Here is an 18,936-nt window from a genome sequence, read left to right on the forward strand (position 1 = left end):
ACTCCCACTTCCTCTGAAAACAAAAAGGATGTGATTAATTAACCACACAATATTTTGCCAGTTGTTTTTGGCACTCCATGCTATACAAGGGGGAAAATATGGAAATAACAAGTAAGAGCCTAATTTCTAAAGATTTTACTCTTCAACCAGTGCTGGCACCAACCATGAAATATTCTCAAGCAGCAAAAAACATACAATTCTCCCTAACATCCTAGTGCTGCTAATTAAATCCTGTTAATAGAACAAAAAAAGACCTTGTTAGGATTGGTAATTTCATCATTAAAGGTCCAACAACAACACCAGGACAAGAGATGCCTTTAGCGTAAATGCAATAGAAAAACCTCTGAACAGGGATGTTTTAGGATACGTGCCATAATGGCACCCTATTCCCTTTTTGCGCACTACCCATAGGGCTCTGGTCAAAAGTAGTGCACTATACAGAGAAAAGGTTGCCATTTGGGACACCCATTTACTACACCTATACTTCAAAGACAACATAGCTGTAGAACATGGGGATGCAAATGAGGCAAGGAGTCGTGTTATGTTCGAACAGGGAGTAAGAGCACTCTGGTAATGTGCCATTTAAATGCAAAGAGCCATTCTGCTACAGCTAGTTAGTTTTTGTACTCTCGAGTCAGTGATCATCAAAGCCGGTGAAGTGCAGGGAATGTCCTGCCTTCAAACTGCTACTATAGAGGTGGGGAGAGAGGGCCCAGGTGATTTCACCCCGTGAAATGTGTCGCGAGTGTCGCGTTTTCGTTTGAACTCTGAGAGGAAAGTGTCACGCCCTGACCTCAGTTATCTTTGTTTTCTTTATTATTTGGTTAGGTCAGGGTGTGACATGGGTGGTTGGTTTAGTTTTTGTATTGTCTAGGGGGTTTTGTATGTCTAGGGGTTTCTCTAGTCTAGATGTTTATATGTCTATGGTTGCCTAGATTGGTTCTCAATCAGAGGCAGCTGTTTATCGTTGTCTCTGATTGGGGACCATGTTTAGGCAGCCATATTCCTTGGGTATTTTGTGGGTTGTTATTCTATGTTTAGTTGCCTGTTCTGCACTAGCCATATAGCTTCACGGGTTGTTTTGTATAGTTTTGTTCCGTGTTCTCTCTTTCATTAAAGAGTTATGTACGCTTACCACGCTGCGCCTTGGTCTCCTGTTTATGACGACCGTGACAGAAAGTTCTAAACAAAGAGCCTTGCTAGGCCCTCGCAGAACGTTGCTGAGTAGTGTGTATGTTGGACGAGGGCTAGTGTGACTTCTGCCACTTGGCAGAAGCACACATACACGGCTTAGTCTAATAGAACTCTTCACCCTATTGTGACACTGTAGCTTACTGCCCCCATCACCGGTCTCACTCTCCACATATCATGTCAGAGGACAAAATGTCCGTCTTATCACTGTCCACATGTTAGGTATCGGACCTGAATCACACACGATGATGCAATACTCTTTCTATACCAAGATAACATGACAGTTTCCTTTCATTTCCTACATGAACCTTATCAAAAACAGACACCATACCCATTACACAAGTCTTCAGCCGCATTTCTAGACCTGCAATAAGATGCTGTGAGTTGACCTGAGAGAATGGGGAGAGGTTCAAAAACATTTCAGGAGGCAATGGTGTCCCAATTCAATATGCATTGATTCTGTTTCTATGTTATATATTTTTATCCAAACAATGAATACAAAAATCTTCCGTTTTAAAGGGTATGACGCCTCTGAAGAGAGGTATGGAGGGGACTGTAATGTCCCCTATACTCCACCTCTGGAATCGCAGCTACCCTCTCCCTCTCTTCCTCCCTCCCTCCCTCCAGTGTTTCCACACCATTGGTATTCTGGTGGTCTCTGGGTCTGTGATCTATATTATTGATCTGCTGCGGTGTCCGATAGATAAACTAAGCTGTTGTCTCAATAAGAGTCTCTTTAGCGGCTCTGGAGGAACCCGTAGAAAGTTATTGGGTTAGAGACGTGCTTACCCAATGGGTAAGTCTATAGATTGTTTATGCGGCGGAATGGTGCATGAAGCATCAACATGGTCCCTTGGTTTTATGTTGATATGTTTCAAGAGAAACACTAAGATATTTTTGTGAAATATAACAACCAGGATTGGGATTGACTTTTCTCACAGAGAAAACATCACTTGATCATTTTATGGGCTAGTGAGTAACGCCAGGAAATGGCCGTAATGGATGACGTACATGGATTTTTGAGTGACGTGCATTGATTGTCAAGTTCAAGTTGACATTGAAATGGGTGCCAACTGTTACACACAGAAAATGTATAAATAAATTCACTCTCACAAAGCAGCTTGAATAATTGTCTAAAAGGTTGTCTGTTCATGAAGTGATTTTAGCCTGTGTGCTGTGGGTTTGTAAGCTACTGCCTCAAGTAGTCCAAACAATAGGTACTTAGCATGGAAAACCCTCAACAGAGTAGTGCATTTCATATAGTCTTTATTCCTCATCCCTGAGAGGGAGTGTCTGTGATGATGAATAAAGACATGACTGAAGCAGTCCACTTCAACGTTTTAAAGACACACACGCACACACTCCACTTCAATCCCACATGTACCCCATCTGAAGACCTCTAACAGATGAAAGATAAAAAATTAGGGGGAAAAAGGAAGCTAAAAAGGTTTCTGCTACTGGCCCCTGAGGAACACCAGGAAGTATAATCAGCAGTGTGACCCAATCAGCAGTGACCCATGGCCAATCAGCCAATCCCAGGGAGGAAGTTCATTAACTAACCCCATTTTGCCTCCAGAGCGGAGAGATGTGTGTGTGTGCCCAGAACAGCGGAACAAGTGTTTGATAACACAGCAGATGCATTATGCAGAATCCGGATGCTCTGCAGGGCCCTTTTCCTGCACACGCACGAACACACACACACACACACACACACACACACACACACACACACACACACACACACACACACACACACACACACACACACACACACACCCATGAATAGCAGTCACAGTTCACCTGTGCTTGTGAATATCCCGTCATTACATGCGGCGCCCGCACATGGACAGAGGCTTGGAGAAGCTCACACACCATTTCCCTCAATGGTGGCAGGAAGCTTTAAATAAAGGTTGTATGTGTGTGTGCAGCAAATATGGGCACGGAATAAGGCTTGGGTTCCCAGAGTGTGTGTGTGTGTGTTTGGAAAAGGGGTGTTTTAGGGTTAGGGGTTAGATTTAGGGTTACAATTAGGGTTAGGGGAAATGGGATTTTGAATGGGAATCAATTGCTTGGTCCCCACAAGATAATAAAGTGTGTGTGTGTGTGTGGTCGGGGGGGGGGGGGGGTGCGTGGTAAGAGGCTTGGCCACCTGCTGGAGCATGACTAACTTACCTACCTAGAAAAACAGTGATAGAGCACATGCAGAGAGACCACCTGGCGGTGTGGGGATGATGGAAACAGACTCTGAGCTAATGGAAATGCTGGGCCTGTTTTACTCCCCTTCTGTTTCATACACAGCAGGCTGCTGAGGGGAGGACGGCTCATTATATTGATTGGAATGGAGTGAATGGAATGGTATCAAACACATGAAAACCATTTCATCCATTCCAGCCATTACTATGAGCCCCCCCAATTAACGTTCCACCAACCTCCTGTGGTTTCAAAACCTAGCTAGCATACTAACTTAGGCTCAATTCCAAAGTTCTGTGAAGTGTGCATTTGGACAATGGGATAGAGTTTTTGGGACCCTTTGCTGAAATGTACATCAGAAATTATGTTCATTAGATGAAGATGAAGACCTAGGGTTATAAACCACATTGGAACCGTGTTGAGATGTACCTCGTAGCAGGTCTGGGGTGCTGTGTGGCCAGTTGTATGTCCTCATCAGCTGCCAGTCAAAGTCGTCCTCCTGTCCCTGCTTGTACTCACACAGTCCAGGGTCAGAGTCTTCGTCAAAGGTACAGCCAGCTGTACGGGTAAGAAAGAGAGGGGAATTGGTGGTTAGAAGGCATCAATACTGAATAAATAAACCAACTTACAACTCAAACAGCCTTTGTGGGTCAAAGTCTATTCCCCTGCTCTTCAAGCAAAAAGAACATGCCTAAATATATTTTAAAAATATATATTTCTGAGTTTGTCTGTTTTTGTTTGAGAACCACTTTTTTTTTTAAGGCATCAATGAAATGACAAAGAAAATCCATACCTCATATCTTTCCTTTGTTCTTTGAGAAGCGCAAGAGAAAATTACTCTCAAAGACTTAGAATAAATAATGAGCTCTATTAGAGGGACAACAGCAGCAGCACTGCAACTATGGGCACTCAGGACCAAACTCATACATCATCACAGGCAGACTATAAATGCCTACATAAAAACAACTTTACACTCGCCCCTAAAAGCTTTATTTTCTGTCCAAATAACATTTAATAGTTGTAATCTAGGTGGCATTGCAGCATGGCGACAGGGTCTGGCTGAGTATACCTCTCCGGTCCTTCTGTCCATTTCCCCCTGGGGAATCTATGGGCGGCATCCCAAATGGCACCCTATTCCCTCCAGTATATAGTGCACTACTTTTGACCAGGGCCCATAAGGCACTATATAGGAAATAGGGTTCCATTGAGACAGAGCCATGGTCATTTTGCCCCATTAGCCCTTTGGTGTGAAAATAGCAGGCCAGCTACAGGTCACCGAGATAGGGCTGGGATGACCGGTGGGGCTGGTGGTGCCAGGGTAGGGAGGTAGTGGCACTATCACATCTGATGGGGATGGCGAGGAGGGGGTGGGAGTCAAGGTGACCTTCACCACCCTGTCAAGCTCATCGTCCCAGTTCATAGTACCGTCTCTCAGCTCTCATCACACCAACCACAGGCTTTAAAGCCAGCAGCTGCACAAAAACCCAGAACAAGATGGTCCTAAATGAAAGGCAATCGCTAAATGCTGCATATCTCCTATGTCAAAATGGACCATACATAACATAACATGATACACCATGCACAGGGAAGTTTGTTGATAAGGTGAATAGACTAAAGTAGTACTACTCAGGTTGCTATGGTACCAGTGAGAGCCACAGTTTTGGCCCTTGGATTGAGTTTGACTGGACCAGTGAGAGTAGCAGGAGTGGACCCCTGGTGGTGGGTGGGCAAGCAGAAGAAATGCATATTCACTTCACATAAAGTCCAGTTTACTTCCACAGGCACAGTCCCCTGTTGCGCGCACACACACACACACACACACACACACACACACACACACACACACACACACACACACACACACACACACACACACACACACACACACACACACACACACACACACACACACACACACACGGCACTCCATTAACTCAAATAGCCCTAGTGTGGTAGGCAGGCCAAACGGCCTTTACTTTAACTCCAACAGTCCACAGTTTAGTGTATATCCCAGGACCCTCTGGGCTAAGTGATCATATTAAGCCTTAGCAGGAGTAGAGCACTGAACAGGACTTGTGTTAAAGAGTCACTGACTCCATGCCAGGCCCTGCTTAAAAGCATCCCACCTGGTCGGCCAGAAAACACACACACACACACACATACACACACACACACACACGTCCGTCGCCCGCTGTTCTCTTTTGTGATTTGTTTGGGAAATCCATCTGTTTTCTTTCTTAATGTAGACTAACTTTTCTCCTGTTTGAAACAGCATGCAGAAGGCATTCCCTTTGCAATAAACCACCAAGACACTTTCTCTTTTTCTTATTTTCTTCAGGGCTAGACGTATCAGCTAATGTGCGGACTACTTTCCACTTTTCCTTCCTGCTGACTAAGTAGCATCAACCCCCCTTCTTCCTCATCCCCTTCTCCCATAGTCCGATCTTCTCATCTCCTCTTCCCTTCACCTCCTGAAGCGAGCTGTGTGTTTCCGGGTGTGTAAGCAGATCACAGATTAAATTGCGTATTCTTGTCTGAGGGCTGGTTGTTGTGTAAGCTATCCACTGAGTAGAGGAGAGAAGAGAGGACACTGGGTGAAAAGGGCCATTATCAAGGGATATCTTTATGCATTTGGAAAGTAGTCAGACCCCTTCAATTCAGACCCCTTCAATACAGCCTTATTCTAAAATGGATGACAAATGTTTTATCCTCATAAATCTATATACAATACTCCATAATGACAAAGTGAAAATAGGTTTTTAGACATTATTACAAATGTATTAAAAGTAAAACACAGAAATACCCTATTTACATACAGTGCCAGTCAAAAGTTGACACACCAACTCATTCAAGGGTTTTTCTTCATTTTACTATTTTCTACATTGTAGAATAATAGCGAAGACATCAAAACTATGAAATAACACATATAGAATCATGTAGTGACCAAAAAAGAGAGATTCTTCAAAGTAGCCACCCTTTATCTTGATGACAGCTTTGCACACTCTTGGCATTCTCTCAACCAGCTTCAACTGGAATGCTTTTCCAACGGTCTTGAAGGAGTTTCCACATATGCTGAGAACTTGTTGGCTGCTTATCCTTCACTCTGCGGTCCAACTCAACCCAAACCATCTCAATTGGGTTGAGGTCAGGTGATTGTGGAGGCCAGGTCATCTGATACATCACTCTCCTTCTTGGAGGTGTGTCTTGGGTCATTGTCCTGTAGAAAAACAAATGATAGTCCCAGTAAGCCCAAACCAGATGGGATGGCGTATCACTGTAGAATGCTGTGGTAGCCAGGCTGGTTATGTGTGCCTTGAATTCTAAATAAATCACAGATAGTGTCACCAGCAAAGCACCCCACATCATCACACCTCCTCCTCCATGCTTCATGGTGGGAACCACACATGCGGAGATCATCCGTTCACCTACTCTGCATCTCACAAAAACAAGGGAGTTGGAACAAAAGGACGAAAGGACAGATTTCCACTGGTCTAATGTCCATGCTCGTATTTCTTGACCCAAGCAAATCTTATTATTGATGTCCTTTAGTAGTGGTTTCTTTTCAGGATTTTCGACCATGAAGGCCTGATTCACTCAGTCTCCTCTGAACAGTTGATGTTGAGATGTGTCTGTTACTTGAACTCTGTGAAGCATGTATTTGGGCTGCAATATCTGAGGCTGGTAACTGTAATGAACATATCCTCTGCAGCAGAGGTAACTCTGGGTCTTCCTTTCCTGTGGCGGTCCTCATGAGAGCCAGTTTCATCATAGCGCTTGATGGTTCTTGCTACTGTGCTTCAAGAAACTTTCAGTTCTTGAAATGTCTCTTACTGACAGACCTTCATGTCTTAAAGTAATGATGGACTGTCATTTCTCTTTGCTTATTTGAGCTGTTCTTGCCATAATATGGACTTTTTGGTCTTTTACCATATAGGGCTTTCTTCTGTATACCACCTATACCTCAAACACATTAAGGAAGAAAGAAATTCTACAAATTAACTTTTAACATGGCACACCTGTTAATTGAAATGCATTCCAGGTGACAACCTCATAAAGCTGGTTGAGAGAATGCCAAGACTGCGCAAAGCTGGCATCAAGGCAAAGGGTGGCTACTTTGAAGAATCTCAAATATAAGACATTTGGTCTGAATACTTTCCAAATGCAGTGTACATGTTTCCAGATATCTGATATTTTCTTAGATAAAATGAACAGACATGCTCCAGATACCCATGTCCTTAATTTCATATACAGAGCTAAAATATTCTCCGTAATGGAACAGTTTCTATACAGTATGCATCCAATCCGGACCTCAGAAATCTCCCTCCTACCATATGAGTCCATATAAGACACACACCTGATGCTCGTGCACCTAGAATATTCTAACGCCGGAAAGGATAAGTATCAACATGCTGACATATCTAAGCCTTTATACTTAGGCATGAACGAATCCAAATATTTTCTGAAAAGTATCATATCTGTAGTTATTACCTGTTCATTTAAGTATCCGTATAAAAAACGAAATTCAAAAGCTAACCTTAGACGATATGTACTCATCCTCGTATGTCTGATCAAAAATGGGCTAAAGCCTACTCATAAAATGCCCAGCACCCAAATAATTTGACCTATTCAGGTGCTGAAAATCATTGTGCTTCTTCACATGAAGTTGATATATCTGAGCATACATTTGCACTATATTCAGTGGTAGGCACAAGATTTGGAAAGGCAAACATCGTAATATTTAATCAAGGTTGCTATTTCCAAAGCACATCTGCTATTTCTGTTTTAAAAAATGCAGCATAGCAAATCCAGAGCTCCAATCACAACATGTTTTCTCTAAAGATGCAAACGTAAGCCAATCTTTGCTAAACATTTTTTTTTGTTATTTAACAGAAAATAAAAGTTGCACCACTGCAATACCCCTGCTTGCCATGTTTGTTATGGACGATGGGTGCAGATTGGGTTGTCAGCAGCGGCCTCTTGCACTCCAGACCCATCGTGGTGGTAGCGATCTATTGTCAGCGCATAAATCTAGCTAACGTAAAGACATAAATCTAGCTAACGTAAACTCACCCCATTCCGTACAAATGTGCGCAACCGCAACATTCAAACGAGGCTACAAAGAAAACTAATGTGACTGTAGCGACTGTGTTGACTTCAAAATTGGGGGTGTGAACTAGGTTTCTATTCAAGCGTTGACCGTCATGGTAATTTCCTTTCTGAAAAGCTGACCACGACTCCATTTTGTTGATCCCTGCCTACAGACAGAAACTAAAACTAGAAGCTCCCACACTCCCGGTCTGTTCAACGCTGGTCCGACCAATCTGATTCCACACTCCAAGACTGCTTCCATCACGTGGACTGGGATATGTTTCGTATTGCGTCAGACAACAACATTGACGAATACGCTGATTCGGTGAGCGAGTTCATTAGAACGTGCGTTGAAGATGCCGTTCCCATAGCAACAATTAAAACATTCCCAACCAGAAACCGTGGATTGATGGCAGCATTCGTGTGAAACTAAAAGCGCGAACCACAGCTTTTAATCAGGGCAAGGTGACTGGAAACATGACCGAATACAAACAGTGTAACTATTCCCTCCGCAAGGCAATCAAACAAGCTAAGCGTCAGTATAGAGACAAAGTAGAATCTCAATTCAATGGCTCAGACACAAGAGGTATGTGGCAGGGTCTACAGTCAATCACGGATTACACAGAACAGGATGTCTTGCTCCCAGGCAGACTAAATAACTTTTTTGCCCGCTTTGAGGACAATACAGTGCCACTGACACTGCCCGCAACTAAAACATGCGGACTCTCCTTCACTGCAGCCGACTTGAGGAAAACATTTAAACGTGTTAACCCTCGCAAGGCTGCAGGCCCAGACGGCATCCCCAGCCGGGCCCTCAGAGCATGCGCAGACCAGCTGGCTGGTGTGTTTACAGACATATTCAATCAATCCCTATCCCAGTCTGTTGTTCCCACATGCTTCAAGAGGGCCACCATTGTTCCTGTTCCCAAGAAAGCTAAGGTAACTGAGCTAAACGACTACCGCCCGTAGCACTCACTTCCATCATCATGAAGTGCTTTGAGAGACTAGTCAAGGACCATATCACCTCCACCCTACCTGACACCCTAGACCCACTCCATTTTGCTTACCGCCCAAATAGGTCCACAGACGATGCAATCTCAACCACACTGCACACTGCCCTAACCCATCTGGACAAGAGGAATACCTATGTGAGAATGCTGTTCATCGACTACAGCTCGGCATTTAACACCATAGTACCCTCCAACCTCGACATCAAGCTCGAGACCCTGGGTCTCGACCCCGCCCTGTGCAACTGGGTACTGGAGTTCCTGACCGGCCGCCCCCAGGTGGTGAGGGTAGGCAACAACATCTCCACCCCGCTGATCCTCAACACTGGGGCCCCACAAGGGTGCGATCTGAGCCCTCTCCTGTACTCCCTGTTCACCCACGACTGCGTGGCCACGCACGCCTCCAACTCAATCATCAAGTTTGCGGACGACACAACAGTGGTAGGCTTGATTACCAACAACGACGAGACGGCCTACAGGGAGGAGGTGAGGGCCCTCGGAGTGTGGTGTCAGGAAAATAACTCACACTCAACGTCAACAAAACTAGGGAGATGATTGTGGACTTCAGGAAACAGCAGAGGGAACACCCCCCTATCCACATCGATGGAACAGTAGTGGAGAGGGTAGTAAGTTAAGTTCCTCGGCGTACACATCACAGACAAACTGAATTGGTCCACCCACACAGACAGCATCGTGAAGAAGGCGCAGCAGCGCCTCTTCAACCTCAGGAGGCTGAAGAAATTCGGCTTGTCATCAAAATCACTCACAAACTTCTACAGATGCACAATCGAGGGCATCCTGTCGGGCTGTATCACCGCCTGGTACGGCAACTGCTCCGCCCACAACCGTAAGGCTCTCCAGAGGGTAGTGAGGTCTGCACAACGCATCACCGGGGGCAAACTACCTGCCCTCCAGGACACCTACACCACCCGATGTCACAGGAAGGCCATAAAGATCATCAAGGACAACAACCACCCGAGCAACTGCCTGTTCACCCCGCTATCATCCAGAAGGCGAGGTCAGTACAGGTGCATCAAAGCTGGGACCGAGAGACTGAAAAACAGCTTCTATCTCAAGGCCATCAGACTGTTAAACAGCCACCACTAACATTGAGTGGCTGCTGCCAACACACTGACTCAACTCCAGCCACTTTAATAATGGGAATTGATGGGAAATGATGTAAAATATCAGATACGTTCCACTGATTTCCCTCATTCCCTCATCCCTCATCCTTCCATTGCTCCGCTACTTCACACACACACCTCTCAGTGCCCAAATGAGCTTCCCAGGCAAGGGGAGGCCTAGCCCATGTCATTCTAAAAGTAATGTGCATACATTTGTGTGTATCTAGGGTGTGTGTGCATGAGTGCGTAATTCAATTTGGTATTTTATTAGGATCCCCATTAGCTGTTACAAAAGCAGCAGCTACTCCTCCTGGGGTCCAGACAAAACATGACAAAATACAGAACATCAATAGACAATAGACATATCAAGGACAGAACTACATAAAAATTGACGGTGGAAAGGCTTGTAAGAATGAATAAATGATAAATGTGTGTTTACTAAGAACAACAAAAACCGACGCAGAGCACTTTCTGATGTTTAAACTGTCCAGAGACAACACAGGAACCAAAGTGCCATTCTCTTTCCATGTAGCAGCTGTTAGTCTTTAGCTAATTGCTTTTAATTGCTGAGATGGCACACCGCCCCACGCATGCACACACACACGCATGCACACACACACACACACACACACACACACACACACACACACACACACACACACACACACACACACACACACACACACACACACACACACACACACACACACACACACACACACACCAGGCTCCAGAGCAACTTGTGGTGTTGTAGACATACAGATAGAATACATTAAATGACACAACAATGGGGCTATCTTTTACATTGAAGGAAAGGGCCCTGCCATGCCAAATGGGGCTTTTTGTATTATATGCTAGCCAGATCCTAGCTGTCCTCCTCCTGTAATACTGTTTCACCTACTATAGCTTCCTTACTATTTCTTCTATTATATAAAACACTAAATCCGGAAGCCCCCCCATCCACAAATACACAGTTTCCTGCCAACAGTTTATAATCCTGTTAAAATAACTCTTTAAAAAAACGTTATTAAAGAGAGAAAGCCTCTGAAGTTGAATCCACATCAAACCAGGAAGTTTTGAGTAGAGGGGATAAAATGGGCTGTGTTTGTAAGCCATTTAAAAAGATGCTCGGGCCATTGACTGGGCTAATATCTTATACTGGGAGGCTTTGAGTTTAACTTCAGCACATTAGTAGTCTTTGAAAGGGATCAAAAAGTCATGTACTGGGCTGTGTGTGTGTGTGTGTGTGTGTGTGTGTGTGTGTGTGTGTGTGTGTGTGTGTGTGTGTGTGTGTGTGTGTGTGTGTGTGTGTGTGTGTGTGTGTGTGTGTGTGTGTGTGTGTGTGTGTGTGTGTGTGTGTGTGTGTGTGTGTGTGTGTGTGTGTGGAGACTGTAATTCTCTGGTGGAGCATTCTGTCTCTTTGACAGTTGGATAAAAGGCCACAGAGAGAGATACATTCCCTTGCAAAAGTATCCATACCCCTTTAATTGTAACTTTTTGTCAACAATGAACACAAAATACTATGCAATGTCAAAGTGTAACTTTTTTGTTCCATTTTTTGGGGGATAAATTATAAATGAAATACCTCAAATACAGCCGTTACGTAAGTCAATACATGTTAGAAACCCCATTGGCAGCGATTAGAGCTGTTAGTCTTCTTGGGTAAGAGCTTTACACACCTGGATTGCGCAATATTAGCCCATTTTTCGAGCCCATTATAATTCTTCATGCTCTGTGAAGATGTTGGGGCTAGACCACGATTTTTCTATATTTTTGTTCAAGACACATTTTTCATTTCATTTATTGTCGTCATCCCATAGGACATTAGGTCACACCGATGGACAACACACATTATGCAGAACATAATTAATGACACCTGCAGAAGTTTCTGACCACTGTAAAAATGCTTCTAAACATCAGTTCTAAACATCCGTAATGGATGCGTATTAAAGGATTTGAAGTGTACTTATTCCAATTACAGGGATTCAAAAGAGTCCTGTATTGTTATATTTTTAATCACTACCTCAATGAATCAGGAGTGGATAATATACGTGAATGCTGCCTTCCTTGGATGTGGTAGCCGTTTCTCAGGCTCCCTCTCCGGAACCAAACCCTGATTCTCCATTACACATGGTCACCATGGTCGGCACAGAAACTACCAACGAAAGTCGATAATGCAGACATTCGAATAAGATGCCACTTCTACCACGAAGGGTCACCCAAGAGCACCCCGTATGGGTTTTGGGTCTGATAAATGTGCGTGTCCCCGAAGTTCAGCACTAGTTGGCATATCTTAGCTCTAGAATTGTCATAGTTATCCAAGTAACATTGGAGTGATCAAAGGAACCATAACTGATCTAATGAGCCATTCGCAGTTTCACTGTACAAGCCTTGTGTATTTGGACTGCATTACTTAATTTTTAGGACAAGAATATTGCAGAAACAGTCTCCAAAAGAGGCACAGCTGATGTGGGATCCTCCAATCACGTATGCCAATCAGTCAGGAGGAGTGAAACTGGTAGGAGGGACAAAGGATATGGATGGTCTAATGCAGGGAGTGAGAACCAGGAATGGGTGCACCACAGCCAGCCCCCAATATATGCCTGCACCATCACTAGAGTCAGGTAAAATAACTAGAGCCTTCCCAGTGGGCAGAGACAGACCCAGAGGTTGCAGGAACAATGTTCACATGCCGAGAGTGAGAAACCACCGTCTTCATGTCACACCAAGGGGAAAACGCTGTCACACTGTTGGACATCTCAGGTTGTATGGTCAATGTTGGTCCTTACTGTTAACAGTACGCCTTCTATATGATTTCAACAACATGTTTACATTGCTTTTATTTATTTCAATTATCAACAAAAAAGTTTGGACATACCTACTCATTTATTTTTACGATTTTCGACATTGAATAATAGTGAAGACATCAACACTATGAAATAACACATATGGAAACATGGAACCAAAAATATATTTGAGATTCTTCAAAGTAGCCACCCATTGCCTTGACAGCTTTGCACAGTCTTGGCATTCTTTCAACCAGTTTCACCTGGAATGCTTTTCCAACAGTCTTGAAGGAGTTCCCACATATGCTGAGCACTTGTTGGCTGCTTTTCATTCACTCCACGGTACAACTCATCCCAAACCATCTCAATTGGGTTGAGGTTGGGTGATTGCTGAGGGCAGGTCATCTGATGCAACACTCCATCACTCTCCGTCTTGGTCAAATGGCCCTTACACAGCCTGGAGGTGTGTTGGGTCATTGTCCTGTTGAACAACAAATGATAGTCCCACTAAGCGCAAACAATATGGATAGCGTATTGCTGTGGAATGCTGTGGTAGCCATGCTGGTTAAGTATGCCTTGAATTCTAAATAAATCACTGACAGTGTCACCAGCAAAGCACCCCCACACCATCACACCTCCTCCTCCATGCTTCATGGTGGGAACCACACATGCAGAGATAATCCGTACACCTACTCTGCGTCTCACAAAGACACAAAGGTTGGAACCAAAACTCTCAAATTTGGACTCATCAGACCAAAGGACAGATTTCCACTGGTCTAATGTCCATTGCTCCTGTTTCTTGGCCCAAGCAAGTCTCTTCTACTTATTGGTGTCCTTTAGTTTCTTTGCAGCAATTCGACTATGGAGGCCTGATTTATGCAGTCTCCTCTGGCTGGTAACTCTAATGAACTCATCCTCTGCAGCAGAGGATACATCTGGGTCTTCCCTCCTCATGAGAGCCAGTTTCATCATATCGCTTGATGGTTTTTGCAACTGCACTTGAAGAAACTTTAAAAGTTCTTGACATTTTCCGCATTGACTGAACTTCATGTCTTAAAGTAGTGATGGACTGTAATTTCTCTTTGCTTATTTGAGCTGTTCTTGCCATAATATGGACTTGGTCTTTTACCAAATAGGGCTATCTTCTGTATACCACCGCTACCTTGTCACAACACAACTGACTGGCTCAAATGCATTAAGAAGAAACGAAATTCCACAAATGAACATTTAACAAGGCACATCCGTTAATTGAAGTGCATTCCAGGTGACTACCTCATGAAGCTGGCTGAGAAAATGCCAAGACTATGCAAAGCTGTCATCAAGGCAAAGGGTGGCTACTTTGAAGTATCTCAAATATCAAATATATTTTGAGTTGTTTAACACTTATTTGATTACTACATGATTCCAAATGTGTTATTTCATAGTTTTGATGTCTTCACTATTATTCTACAATGTAGAAAGTAGTAAAAATAAAGAAAACCACTGGAATGAGTAGGTGTGTCCAAACTTTTGACTGGTACTGTGCAAACTTTTGACTGGTACGGACCCTTTTTATGGCAATGGCAGAGAAGGTCAATATTTGCATGACCATTTCTAATAAAGCTTACATTCTGTTTAGGCCATTTGCTCTAGCCATGTCTTCTGCACTTCCTCATTGTAAGATAACCCACCCCAGCACAATGGAGACTGAAAGGATTCGTCATGGAACTTCAGATCCTCAAAAAGTTATACAGCTGCACCATTGAGAGCATCTTGACTGGTTGCACCACCACGTGGTATGGCAACTGCTTGGCATCTGACCACAAGGCACTACAGAAGGTTGTGCGTACAGCCCAGTGCATCACTGGGGCCGAGCTCACTGCCATCCAGGACCACAATACTAGGCGGTGTCAAAGGATGGCCATAGAAATGGTCACTCCAGCCACCCAAGTCATAGACTGTTCTCTCTCTCTGCTACCGCATAGCAAATGGTGCCAATGCAGCAAGTCTGGAACCAACAGGACGCTGAACAGCTTCTATCCCCAAGCCATAAGCCCACTAAATAGTTTGTCCGGGTATCATTTGGTTAACTATTTAACAATCTGCATTGACCATTTTTGCACAAACTATTTTGACTCATCGCATACGCTGCTATTACTGTTTATTGTCACAGATAGCGCCGCAGAACATGGCTGACGTTTTACATTCGCCCAACCAATTGTGCTATTTTGTAATTTTTTTGCGTAACCTATTTTGTTTTACTTATTGTGTACATAACGTTGCTGCTACCGTCTATTATGACTGAAAATAATTTATGGACATTAGAAAAGCGATTACTCACCACGGACTGGAAATAAACTTTTTCCTTGAACAAGTTCGACGAGAAGATTATCTTGCTTTCACTGGAACAGGCCCAGATTCACGCCTTTAGCTTGAAGAAAAGACGCCGGAAAAGGGGCAGAGGAATGGGCATCCATCGAGCGAGGAAATTCCCACTGCCTTCCATTCTTCTTGCTAACATGCAATCATTGGAAAATTAAATTGATATCCTACGATTAAGATTATCCTACCAACGGGACATTAAAAATCTGTAACATCTTATGTTTCACAGAGACGTGGCAGAACGAAGATACAGACAATATAGAGCCAGTGGGATTTTCCATGCACCGGCAGAACAGAGATGCTACCTCTGGTAAGACTATGGGTGGGGGTGTGTGTCTATTTGTCAATAACAGATGTCTAATATTAAAGAAGTCTCGAGGTATTACTCTCCTGAGGTAGAGTACCTTATGACAAGCTGTACACCACACAATCAACCAAGAGCGTTCTCACGTGTATTATTCATAGCTTTCTACTTACTACCACAAAACGAAGCTGTCACTAAGACCGCGCTCAACTAACTCCATAAGGCCATAAGCAAAGAAGAAAATGCTCACCCAGAAGCGGCGCTCCTAGTGGCCAGGGACTTTAATGCAGTTTAATGCAGACGATTATAAGAAATCTCGCTATGCCCTCAGACGCACCATCAATCAAGCAAAGCGTCAATACAGGGTTAAGATTGAATCCTACTACATCGACTCTGACGCTTGTCGGATGTGGCAGGGCTTGAAAACTATTATGGAATACAAAGGGAAACCCAGACGTGAGCTTCCCAGTGATGCGAGCCTACCAGACGAGCTAAATGCCTTTTATGCTCGCTTCGAGGCAAGCAACACTGAAGCATGCACGAGAGCTCCAGCTGTTCTGCATGACTGTGTGATAACACTCTCGGTAGCCAATGTGAACAAAACCTTTAAACAGGTCAACATTCACAAAGCCGCTGGTCCAGACGGATTACCAGGACGTGTACTCAAAGCATGTGCAGACCAACTGTCAAGTGTTTTCACTGACATTTTCAACCTCTCCCTGACCGAGTCTTTAATACCAACATGTTTCAAGCAGACCACCATAGTCCCTGTGCTCAAGGAAGCGAAGGTAACCTGCCTAAATGATTACCGTCCCGTGGCACTCACGTCGGTAGCCATGAAGTGCTTTGAAAGGCTGGTCATGGCTCACATCAACAGCATCCTCCTGGACACCCTAGACCCACTCCAATTCGCATACCGCCCCAACAAATCCAAAGATGACGCAATCTCAATCGCACCCCACACTGCCCTGTCTCACCTGGACAAAAGGAACACCTATGTGAGAATGCTGTTCATTGACTACAGATCAGCATTCAACACCATAGTGCCCACGAAGCTCATCATTAAGCTAAGGACTTTGGGACTGAACACCTCCCTCTGCAACTGGATCCTGGACTTCCTGACGGGCCGTCCCCAGGTGGTAAGACTAGGCAACAACGCGTCTGCCACGCTGACCCTTAACACTGGGGCCCCTCAGGGGTGTGTACTTAGTCCCCTCCTGTATTCCCTGTTCACCCACGACTGCATGGCCAAACACAACTCCAAAAGCATCATTAAGTTTGCTGACGACACAACAGTGGTAGGCCTGATCACTGACAATGATGAAACGGCCTGTAGGGAGGAGGTCAGAGAACTGGCAGTGTGGTGCAAGGACAACAACCTCTCCCTCAATGTGAGCAAGACAAAGGAGCTGATCGTGGACTACAGGAAAAGCCGGTCAGAACAGGCCCCCATTAACATCAACAGGGCTGTAGTGTAGCGTGTCGAGAGTTTCGAGTTCCTTGGTGTCCACGTCACCAACGAACTATCATGGTCTAGACAGTCATGAAGAGGGCACAACAAAACCTTTTCCCCCTCAGGAGACTGACAAGATTTGGCGTGGGTCCCCAGATCCTCAAAAGGTTCTACAGCTGCACCATCGAGAGCATCCTGACCGGTTGCATCACCGCCTGGTATGGCAACTGCTCGGCATCTGACCGTAAGATGCTACAGAGGGTAGTGCGAACGGCCCAGTACATCACTGGGGCCAAACTTCCTGCCATCCAGGACCTATATAATATAGTCACTTCGCCCCCACCTACATGTACAGATGGTCTCAACCGGCCTGTGCCCCCGCACACTGACTCGGTACCGGTGCCCCCTGTATATAGCCTTGTTATTGTTATTCTTATTGTGTTTCTTTTTATTTTAGTCTACTTGGAAAATATTTTCTTCTTGAACTGCACTGTTGGTTTTTTAAGGAAGCATTTCACGGTCAAGTCTACACTTGTTGTATTTGGCGCACGTGACAAATAAAGTTTGATTTGATGTATTATCTATCCTGTTGCATAGTCGCTTCATCCTTACCTATATGTACATATATACCTCATACCCCTGAACATCGACTCGGTACTAGCCAAGTAATCGTTGCTCATTGTGTATTTATTCCTCATGTTATTGTTTTTGTATTTTTCCCTCACTGCATTGTTAGGAAGGGCCCATAAGTAAGTATTTCACTGTTAGTCTATACCTGTTGTTTACAAAGCATGTGACATATCAAATTTGATTTGATGCCCTAATGCTGGCTCGTTGTTTAATCACAAAATTGTGTCCCACCAAGTGGACATTGCTTTTAGGGACAAAATGCAACCAGAACTATTTGGAAATATCATGAATAGACTTGGGGAATATTGGTTTTTAAAAATAAACTTCTGTGTTATAACTAAGAGAGTAGGTGAAAGGAATAATCTTAATTGTTTTATTCATTCATTAAGTTCAAAGTTCCTCTATCTTACCTGGGACCGTCACACCATTGGACAACTGTCACATTTGGTTCAAAAAGCTTTTGTGGTTATATCAACATTTTTGCCCATTTGGTAAGTTAAATGTGTTTGCCATCACAGACAAAAAAGGGTGTCAGGTCAACTACCCACACAGAGAAAGAAAAGGTATGAATGGAGAAAGGGAAGGCATGGGCAGGAGAGCTAGTGTCTGCGATGGATCCCTTGGCCGTCCTCCCTGCTGCCGGTCTGCTTACCCAGTAAAGAGTGCACACCAGTGACCCTGAGTAATAGCCAGCGCACCTGGTACCTCATAAATACACCCTGATGGGGTAACAGAGGAAGGGAAGAAAAGAGGCAAGAGGGCACAGCACTCCTCCACAGCATTTATCCCAGAGAGAGGCTTG

General features: G+C 44.3%; 1 protein-coding gene across 1 annotated transcript in view; it reads right to left on the reverse strand.

Annotated features, from left to right (window-relative positions):
* The window catches only part of LOC109904417 (receptor-type tyrosine-protein phosphatase U-like), a 268,951-nt gene that overhangs the window by 167,192 nt on the left and 82,823 nt on the right, over positions 1–18,936 (reverse strand). Inside the window, 1 exon segment of the mRNA XM_031788734.1 lies at positions 3,811–3,939. Within this exon segment, the coding sequence (XP_031644594.1) occupies positions 3,811–3,939 (129 nt within the window).

The sequence above is a fragment of the Oncorhynchus kisutch genome, linkage group LG14 (genome assembly GCF_002021735.2).
Source record: "Oncorhynchus kisutch isolate 150728-3 linkage group LG14, Okis_V2, whole genome shotgun sequence".
Taxonomy (NCBI): domain Eukaryota; kingdom Metazoa; phylum Chordata; class Actinopteri; order Salmoniformes; family Salmonidae; genus Oncorhynchus; species Oncorhynchus kisutch.